General features: G+C 35.5%; 1 protein-coding gene across 2 annotated transcripts; it reads left to right on the top strand.

The window, feature by feature from the left end:
• The first annotated feature begins 955 nt into the window (after positions 1-955).
• Positions 956-3633, top strand: LOC145555627 (ras-related protein Rab2BV-like). 2 transcript variants are annotated; one of them, XM_081617373.1, is made up of 3 exons: positions 956-1111; positions 1250-1458; positions 2714-3633. In XM_081617373.1, exons 2-3 carry the CDS (start codon positions 1294-1296, stop codon positions 3191-3193), a joined length of 645 nt encoding a protein of 214 aa, XP_081473499.1. In that variant the 5' UTR covers positions 956-1111; positions 1250-1293; the 3' UTR covers positions 3194-3633. The 2 variants fall into 2 exon arrangements, with proteins under 2 accessions (XP_081473499.1, XP_081473505.1); XM_081617379.1 differs by having other exon boundaries at positions 961-1111; positions 1269-1458.
• The last annotated feature ends 7317 nt before the right edge of the window (positions 3634-10950 follow it).

The following is a 10950-nucleotide window of genomic DNA, read 5'->3' as shown; positions in this document are numbered from 1 at the left end:
TAAATAAAAAAAAAACCCAACCAACCACTACCACCCCTCCCCCCTCCCCGTCAGCCACCCTTCCCCCTCCCCGTCCCGGTTATTGGTGCCCAAACATTTCCCCCGGCGCCGGCGAGCCTACCTCCTCCCTTTCCCTCCTTCGATCTCAGCCACTAAACACCGTACACCGCCGTATAGCTGCCCTCCAAAACAACCACCGTTGGCCGAAAAAAACCCCCTCCCTTGTTCACCGGATTCCTCCCTCCCCTGAAACAACTACCCTCCCTTTTTTTCCGCCCCCCAAACCCTAATACCCACCTTAAACAACCCGAAAAACAAAACCCGTTTAGGGTTTTTAAGCAACCTAGAAAATGAGTTGTTTTTTGGGTTGTTTCAGGTGGTTTTGCGAGGATGTTTCAGGTGGGTTTTGCTGGTGCGTGTTGCAGGGGGTAATATTGGTGGTGGTGGTGTGATAGAGCGGCGAATTGGAGGTGAATTAGGGAGTTTCGAGTGGTGGTGGTGGTGGTGGCGGCTGAAGTGTGTTCAACATCTTTGGTGACTGTGGGCTGCGTGCCTGGCCGCAGCGGTAGGCTGCTGTGGCTGAGCTTCAGCTTGGCCGCGGCAACAGGCTGTTGTGCACCTGATATTTGGTTTTTTGGTGGCTGGAAGGTGGTTATCGGCGTTGCCGAAAGCCGTTCATGGAGGGGGGGGGGGGAGGGAGGCTAAGGGTGGCCGCGAGGTGGTAGGACTATGGCTAGGCGCCTAGGCCCCACTAACGGAAAAGTTAACAGAAAATAAACGGAGGTACCAAAACCTATATTTTTTTACATTTGATGGGTACCAAAATAAAAAAAAAGTTTTAAACGAGTTCGAAAATTCAATTCGGGCCATTTTTAAGATACCAAAATTCAAAATTTTCCTTTTTTATTTACAAAGACACCAAAACAGACCGTTTCAAATAGTGGGTTGATTTCATTTCATCATCGTTTTCTCCGTTTCACTATTTTCCCTTTCTGTTTTCTCCTTTCTCTCTCCTCTTTCCCTTTTTCCCAATTCCTTCAATTTCCAATACTACAACTTCTCCATCAACACTCCTTCTTACCAATTTCCCCTCTTTCTCTCTCTTATTAAGGTAATTTACTTTTCCATATTCATTTTTCCCACCATTTTTTGCTAGTTTTCCTTGAAGATCGATCTATTTTCTTCCATTTTTGTTGTGATCATTGTAATTATTGACTGTTTTTTGTTTGGTTTATTGGATCTGAATTAGGGTTTCGATTGCATTTTAGGGTTTTCGATTTCTTCGTCGGAAATATGGCGAATAGAGTAGATCACGAATACGATTACCTCTTCAAGATCGTATTGATCGGTGATTCTGGTGTTGGTAAATCTAACATACTTTCGAGGTTTACGAGGAATGAATTTTGCTTGGAATCTAAATCCACCATTGGTGTTGAGTTCGCCACTCGTACTCTTCAGGTTCGTCTTTTTCTCTCTTCACAAATCTGTTGATTTTGCATACTACTTTTGATTTCTTATATTATATGATATGTTGTTGATAAGCTTATGGAAATGATTATGATTTGGATTGGTATTTTGCTTTGTTTTTGCTATATATTCGATCTCAATTTCATATGGTAAAGCTCAATAATAGTTGATCGTTTGAATGTGCTAGTTCTATTGATTGGTATACGCTAGAAATAATAGATGAGCGGTCTGGTTTTCGAGCCTTACGAGTGTCCGATTATGATGGTTCTCTTAATCTTTTTGTTGAAGCTCAAGGTATAGTTGTAGTTGAATTATTCCTTTTGATTGAGGCCTTAATGTTCTTTGACTGTTTACATTTTTTGATATGAGATATCAGAATGCTTGGGTTGAGTTTAGAATCTGGCTTGAATTGCTTGAATCGAATGAAATTTACCGTTTTGATGAAGCTCGTTTGAGGATTGTGTATGACTTGGAAGTATCGTGGTGATGGATTTGTTTTCCTTTGCTTTTCATAGTTTTTTTGTTTTTCCATTTCCTCTTGGATATAATTGGAACTATGCTACTTCTTCACTCTCTTGTGGATGGTAGAAGGATTTCCTTTATGCTTGATTTGTTAAGCGATGGCCTTGTAGTTTAAATCTCACATACACTGAAGTTGTTATGCTATCATTGCATATAATTTTTATGGAAGATGAGCTGAATTAAAGGATTGTTTTCGAAGGAATACACGGTGTCTGAGATCATTGATTCATGGAATGAATTGGCCACATAAGCATTGGGTGTTGATTTTTACGTTGAAAGCCGTTGGATTTCTTACCCTTTTTGTTATGTGGGTGTGGGTGTTGGGGGGGGGGGGGGGGTGGGAGTTTTTCTTCAGTTTGTACTGCTGGGGGGGGGGGGAGTTTTTCTTCAGTTTGTACTGCTTTTGTCTCGTCTTAAAGGCTTCTGCAATTGTGTTAGTGGTTAGATTGCCATTTATATGTTGTTTTATGCATTGACCCCCTATATACTTGATGGGTCCTGAGAAAGCATGGTCAACTATCTATTGGGTTTCTCTTCAGTTTGTACTGCTGAAGACTTATTGTCTTGTCTTAAAGGCTTCTGCAATCGTGGTAGTAGTTACATTGCCATTTATATGTTGGTTTTATGCATTGAGCCCCTATATACTTTATGGATTGGGAGAAAGCTTGGTCAACTATCTATTATGCTGCTAGTACTAATGACTTCTTTTTGCACACTAAAACAGGTAGAAGGAAAGACTGTGAAGGCGCAGATATGGGATACTGCTGGTCAAGAGCGGTACCGTGCTATCACCAGTGCTTACTACAGAGGAGCTGTTGGTGCGCTCCTTGTCTATGATATAACTAAGAAACAAACATTTGATAATGTCCAGAGATGGCTTCGTGAACTAAGAGACCATGCAGATTCTAACATTGTCATCATGATGGCTGGAAACAAGTCAGATTTAAAACATCTGAGAGCTGTCGCAGAAGAGGATGGCCATGCATTGGCTGAAAAGGAGGGCCTATCTTTTCTTGAGACATCGGCATTGGAAGCAGTCAACGTTGAGAAGGCTTTCCAAACAATACTAACAGAGATTTACCATATAATTAGCAAGAAAGCTTTGGCAGCACAGGAAGCTTCCAGCAACCTTCCTGGTCAAGGTACGACCATCAATGTTGCTGATGCAGCTGGGAACCAGAGGAGAATGTGCTGCAACACTTGAAGGGATAGTCAGACGTGCAAGAGGATGGCTAGCAAGCATCAGGCTTTCTCCTTTCTTCTCTGTTTTCTTTTACCAAAATTTTCCCTTATTTTTTCATCTTTATTTTTTTTTGGGGGATGAGATTCTGTAGAATACTTTCGATCATTAGTTGTGATGATCGACCAGCTTGTGAAAGTGAAATACACTAGAGTTATTCTTATTAGCCCAGGAGGTTTCCCATTCATTTGTCGATTAGTTCCTTTTCTGTTCACTTGGATCGGAACTAACTGGTAGTGACCTACCCCAAGAATTGATGTCAATGTCACTTAATTATTGAAGGAGGTTTGACTAGAACCTTTCCATTACAGTGAATAGGAAACACCATATCTTGTTGAATTCTTTGGTTCCTCTGTAATAGTTCTTCATTACATTTTACTTGATGTTATCTTTTTGTACTATAATTTAATGACAGTAATTAACATTATGAATTTGTTAAGATTTTTTGCTATATTCCCTCATAGCGTGTATAGTTTTCTTTGAATCTTTCACTATTATACACGGCAATTTGGTACTTTTTCTATGAGTACTAACTAGAATGAGTAAAGGTTGATATACATATGATACATACTAGTTTTGTGCCCGTGCGATGCCTGGGTTGTTTATTGAATTTTAAGATAAATTTTTAATCTATATGTCAAATTTTAAAACATATTCATTGATACAAAATTAGTTAGGAATTGATGTGTTTTTGTGATGATTTAAACTATATAGTAGGCATGTAATGACTAATAATATAACATTGGTGAAAAACATTTCTTGACCCGTAACATGAAATAATGACCCTGTCCGAAATGACTCGTGACCCGACCCGATTGACAGGTCTACACACAGTAATAAAATTATATTAGATTGTAAAGTATATTGTTTTAATTGATTAGAATATATTATAAATAATGGATGTGGTGCATTTTGAGCTAATTCCTTTGCTCCAAAAAAATACTATGATACAAAAAATAAATTTATATGATAATTTATGAGTGTTACAAATTTTTTTTTAATAAAATTATAATTTAATTTATACATACGAAATATTGGTACTTTATCGAAAATAAAACTCTAAATTAACAATTTTATCCTAAAATTCCATCCAAATTTGATTGAAAATAGAATTCTAAATTAACTTTTTTATCTTACAAATTGAATTTTATATAACTCTATCCTACGTGGCGCGACACTTGGCGAAAAGTTGGAACGCCAAGTGTCGCTATTTCGTCGCCTGACTAAAAGTTTAGCTTTGTATATTAGTTATATGATTACCTCCTAGGCTCAAAGTTTGGATTTATGGCCTGTTTTACCGAGCTGAATTAAATTGAAATGAATTGTTTTTGAGAGAAAGAAATTAGGAACTGAACTGAACTGATTAAAGTTGAACTGAAATCAAGCTGAAGAGAACAGATCCTTAGATGCTCGGTTTGGCGATTATCACTCTAATAGTTTGAATTAAACGACCACCATGTGTAGGTAAGGTCCCTGAACTTCTTGAGATGTGAGGTCAGTTTTTGCTTGAGAATCAGAAACTAAGGTAAGTTTCTTCAGAAAATCGTGAATGGAGTTAAACTATTGATATACAGTCCTTCACTTCCACAGTTGTGCTTCAAATTATTGTGACCGAGCCATGTAACCATGGCATGGCCATATTGATATGGAGCCCAAATGCAAAAACCAAGAACTTGACTGCTGTTGATTTTCTCTCTATTACAAATCTTCTGACTATAATTCTGTAAGTTAAAATCCGTTAAAATTCCCTAAGATCAATTAGATAAATTTTACTGATAACAAGGCTACTAAGACTTCCAACATGGTAGAGCTAAGAGTACTGATTATATGTGGGCTTTTTTTGTTGGAATATGCTCCGCTAAGTATTAGTTTGTGTTTGTGATATATTAGTAACGGGTTAGGTTAGTTGGTTAATGTTAGCATGATCAATGACCATGAGATTATGTTCCTTACTTATAGCTTCGTTATTTTACACTATATATATGTCGCTATGTAGTACGTTTTTCAATGGATTGAATTCAACTTTTATGATTCTTTGATTTCTCTCATCTCTATTTATTATTTCAACTTTTTTGGCTAAAAGCCCATACAACTTATGGTGATTATTGAATAATCTTAATGCATTAGAAAACTATAATTCTTAAGATTTTATATAAAGTATTTCTAGTTTAGGTAATGAGAAAATCCAAGTTTCTAATAGTGAAACATGCAAAATTTATACCGGGTAATTAATGTCATTTCGGCTCATCATAAAGCATGGGTGTTTTTGTAACTTCATTCTTTATCCGTTGAAATGAAAATAGAGAAGTTGGACATGGAGAAAACGATAATTAGTCAGTCTTCATCATCTTCATCTTATTCAATAACCTCAACAATAGCATCCAAATTATTGACCCTTCATCAACAACACAACATCAACCCAATTGTTGAGAAATCAATGGTGGAGAGAAATCTCACTTACCCTTAAGGTTAAAGAAAAATTGATAAAAATAGTCCCAACTTTGGATTTTTTTTAAATAATTTGAACTTCGAGGGTCATTCGCTCAAAATGATCCCAACTGGTCACTCAACCTGTTATATCAGGTTAATGTGACACGTGTGACAGGACAAAGTCATATCCCCTAATCAAAAGAATTACCTAAATCCTCTAGCTAAAGCAGATAGGGAATTAGGGTCGAATCCACAGGGAAACAAGTATTTCTATTCCTAATTAATTAATATAATCTAAACTATTACGTAGTCAAAATTATTTTTAAAGGAATTAAACTAAAGAGAATAAATAAACTAAAGCAATTAAGAATTATAGGAATAACAATAAATCAAAGCATAGGGTATAGGTTCACCAATAAATAATATTCCATGGTAAAACACAATAATCAATCATCAATGCATCAATTAATCAAATCATAAAGGGCTTTCGCTATGCATCCCTCGAATCTTGACTTAAGCCTTTATAAATTAACATGTCTATTGAAATTAAGCGTAAACATCAATTCTCATCTCTTGAATTAATATTGCATAACTCATACAATTAAATCAGGCCTAATATAATTGCATAGCATTAAAACAATCAATAGGAAATCAACCAAAGCATTAACAATCAATAATAATAAATTATCCCTTCATATTATTTATGGATCCCCACAACCCTAGAAATAAATCTATTTACACATATTAAGATCTAAACTAAGTAAAGAAAATAAACAAGACATGATTAATCAAAGCAGATAAATTACTGAGAATAAAAGGGGATGAAATCGTTACCAAAGTAAACAGAATTAATGAATTGCATAAACCAAAAGTGTAAAAACAACAAGAGTAATAATTCAAAGCTTAAAACTAAATCTGAGAAATTAACTAATGAAAAGACGTAAGTGAATCCCGCTTAACAAAAGCGTATTTATACTTAAGCTAAAAATCCTAATTAAAAACAAACTAGAAAAACGTCAAAGCTCCTTCAGAAAACACGCGCCTGGTCGGGCGAAAGCCGGGTCCGCCTTTGTGTTAGAGAGTGCTTCGTTCACGCCCGGTCGGGTGCGCCTCTGGGCGAAGCATTCTTTTCTTCCTTCTACCTCGCCCGGCCGGGTGAGCTTCCAGGCAAAGGGCCTTCTTCAATTTAGGCTATTTCCTCTTGACCAAAATCCGGATTTCCTCTTTGGGTCTTTATAGCTCGGTCCAATGTCTCGAATTCTTCTTTGTCGAGCCCTTAATCACCGGTTTGATAACTGTAACCGGTCTTCGGTTATGGAAGATGGTCATATATCTCAAACGCTCTTAGTGGCTCTAATAGGTCCGGAAAAATGCTCCAAATCTGCAATTTCCTATAAAACAATCCCAAATCTATGAAAACACTAGAAAACGCATATTAGTAGTTAAAGTGACTCTGAAGAGCCAAAAATACTCCTAGTTATGACCAAGGGATGGGGGTAAATCACTATATAAAATGAACATATCAAACTCCCCCAAGCTAAACCTTTGCTTGTCCCAAAGCAAAGAGCTCATCAATAAACAAATAAAACATATTTCACCCCAAAAATCAATTAAAACCAAGTATAACCAATTCAAGGCAAGTCCAACAAATATGCATTCAAGTCAACCAATCAATCCATCCAACTACACATCCTCCCTAACAGTTGTCAAATAGAGCAAACCACAAGTGTATATGGAGTTCAAGACTAGTGCTCACACACTCTTCACTATTTTATATGACGGATATAAAATGTATCCAATCGCTCCCCATCCAGCCCATTTATTGTGAACAATGCCCTCCCAAACTCACAACACTCGTGTGTTTAAGAAAACAAGCACTCAACCTAGTAGTCGACTCGAAATATATCAAACTCATTCTTTGCATTAATAAACAACTAATTTCACATCCATATAACTCTATGCACAAAGGTCGGAAGGTCTTCAAAGCTTGTAATGTAAGGCTAGGGTAAAAGGTAGGAAATATTTGGGAAAATGTGAGAGTAAAGTCATGCTTAAGGGAGCCAAATCCTAGTAAATAAAACCAACGTAAAAAACAAATAATGACCAAATCATCTCCAACACAACTCAACTCCACAAAAATTCACCAAACATCCAATTATATCAACAATTCCCAACATTTACAATCTCTCTAACAAAAATATAATAATTAAGAATTGATTGAATTAGATAAACTTTGTACTCTTTAACACTTGAATTTTTCACTTGAAACTCAATTTTCTTTCTTTTGAATAACCTTCACTAAGAACATTTGAACATTGAACAATTTTTTTCTTTTGCTCTTTTTTTCTCCTTTTTTTTCAACATCATGCTATTGTGCAAATAACATGCACACTACAAACTCCCTCACCTCACTCACTAATAGCTCCCCCAAGCCAAACTTGAGACTAGTAACCAATGGGGCAAAAATGGCTTGAAATGTGGCTAATAAACAATGAAAAGTCAAGGCAACAACATGGGTAGCAAGTAGGGTTGTACACAGTTTGGTTTGGACCGTAACCAAACTAGATCAAACCGCATTATAGCGGTTTGGTTTAGTTTATGGTTTGTAAAAATATGGTTTGGTCTCAGGTTTGGGTTTTTTTTTTTTTTTTTTTGTTTTTGTTTTTGTTTGTAAATAAGGTTTATGGTTTGGTTTGGTTTCAATAATTATAAACCAAACCAAACCGAACCGTAAACTATTAAACTGTGTTTTAATATATATATATATATATATATATATATATATATATATATATATATATATATATAATTTTTTAAATAAATTAAATTAATTATTATATATTATAAAATAAATAAAAAAATTAAAAAGAAAAAACATGAAAAATCAAAAGAAAATTATAAGTGTTACGATGTTAGCACTTGATTAGTTGATAGTTATTTTTATTATAACTTTGTAGTATAATTTAATCCCTTTGAGCTAATTAATTAAACTTTATTATAAATTTAATAAGTATTATTTGACAATTTTTAGGAAAAAATGTCGTCTCATCATAAATAGCAAACCAAACCGCACCAAACCGTATTATTATGGTTTGGTTTGGTTTGGTTTCAATACTAATATGGTTTGGTTTGGTTTGAAAAATTAACCTGATCGTATTTTATGGTTTGGTTTGGTTTGGACTTAAATCGCACAAAACCAGATCATGTTCACCCCTAGTAGCAAGAAGGGAACAAATGTATCTGAATTCGTCTGAAGGCCACCTAAAAGAACAAATGCCTTCGTCCTCCTTAATGTGCATAATAATGAGTCATGCAAACATTACTCAAAGTTGCAAACCAATACTAAAATTCATTGACATACCAAAAACTAACACACAATTCCTAACCAAATCAACTAGTCGAGCACCAAATTCACAAATAGTTAAACAAAATTGACCCATATTAGGACATCCAAATAATCAAACATCAAATCATGGCTAACCTATTCACAATACTCATCATCATATACCAACAATCAAAACAATTTTCATGTGTGGGTGTAGACATCTACTTTTGGCCTCGTATCCCGACCGGAAGTGCTATGACGATAAATAAAACCATCTTTGTGTTGGATCAATGTGAAGAATACTTATGGACAACTGATTAAGCCACAAGAATACAAAATACCTAGCCTAACCCAAAATAAAATGAATTACAATCCAATTAACTAAGCACGTTAGAAATTAGGCTTAAACCCGAAGTCTAAACCTAATTTTGACGGACTTAGAGGCGCCTAGGTTAAAAATAAAAGCTGCCGCAGAAAAATCCGCGCGCATCTCAAAGAGTCGCGCTGGTCTTAGGCGCTGATCAAGGTGGAGTAGGTCATTAGGACTACTAACTTAATCAAATTAATTACTTATAAACCTAAACCTTTCATTAAACTAGTTAGGGACAAGTATAGGGTCGCACCACGAGGAAGCACACAAGTTAAACATCAAATCCACTAATGCAAGAGTAAATGGGATTATTTTTTGTTGGTTTTCTTGATTAAGTAAACAAAAGCAATAAAGAAAGAAAGATTAAAAGGATTAAACCAAAGATAAACAACTCTAGGGGTATGGGGGTGTCAAATATGATCAAATATAGATGGACAATGATGATTATCATGAAGAACATGCCATAGAATGCTAAGTTCTACTCAAACAACTCACTTTCATGCAATTTCTTAAGCAAATCAATGAATTAAGTCTTGTCCTAATTGAGATCACTTTCATGCATCCAATTAGTCACTAATCATGGCAAGAGATTAAGAGTGCACAATACATAAAATTCTACTTAAATAATTCTTTTTCATGCAATCATTAAAGTAAAGATGATCTTAATCTAATCCAAATCATTCTCTTGCATTTAGATTAGGGAACATCAAATAATGTGCTACTAAGAATCTCAAGCTATCAAATCATATCTTTCATCAATTTATGGCATGAGTTTAATCAAATCATCATCAATCATCAATATTAACACATGTTTTCCACCCCCTTCCCCTAGCTAAAAACTTAGCCCAGGAAAGAGAAACTAACCATCATAACAAAACCAAACAAGGATTCAATAAGCATAAAACTAAACATGATTGAAAACAAATAAAAACAATACCAACAAGTTCAACTAAAGATATAGATGAAAATAATCAATAACAAAGCAAATAAATCAAACTAAAATAAAGGATAAGAGATTACTAAAGAGGAACTTAATTAAAGATGAAAGCTTGAAACTTTTGCATTGAAATAACCTTGACCAAAATCTTGAATACAATGAAGGAAATCAAAGAATAAACTAATTTCTCTCTCTAGATTAGGGTTAAAATCTCAATAATCATCTCATTACATCCATAAGGGTATTTATACCTCCTCGTTCCCCTAAATAAAGTCTAGGAAAAGAAATAAAATAGCACGGAATACCCAGTAGAGCAGCCGCTCCATTAGGGGAGCGGGCGCTGTAGTGGGTTAAAACATAATCAATGACCCAGGGGACTGGGTGCTCACCCTGATAGGAGCGGGCGCTCCTACAAGGGTGAGCGGTCGCTCCTGCAGGCTGATCCAATTCTTCAAAATCTCTTCATGCTTTACTCTTCACCTCTTCCAAAGCAAACCTAAGTGTAAGAAAAGCCTTGGGAAAGGTAATGCACGCCTTCCATTCAACCTGCTCAAACACTCATACACAAAATAAGAAAAGTAGCGGAGGAAAGAGATAAAGAAAGAAGAAAAAGGGAGGAAACAATAGAAAAGACAAAGCATCACAAAAACGAAGATAAA

The sequence above is a fragment of the Chenopodium album genome, chromosome 1, assembly GCF_948465745.1.
Source record: "Chenopodium album chromosome 1, dcCheAlbu1.1, whole genome shotgun sequence".
NCBI classification, from domain to species: Eukaryota; Viridiplantae; Streptophyta; class Magnoliopsida; order Caryophyllales; family Amaranthaceae; genus Chenopodium; species Chenopodium album.
The sequence above is the reverse complement of the archived record's forward strand: the minus strand, read 5'-3'. Positions and strand labels throughout refer to the sequence as shown.

Bases quoted from the DNA above. Each gene is read 5' to 3' on its own strand.
- LOC145555627 (XM_081617373.1), top strand. From the start codon at position 1,294: ATGGCGAATAGAGTAGATCACGAATACGATTACCTCTTCAAGATCGTA. The intron at 1,459-2,713 runs GTTCGTCTTTTT...ACACTAAAACAG, and splicing joins TCGCCACTCGTACTCTTCAG to GTAGAAGGAAAGACTGTGAA.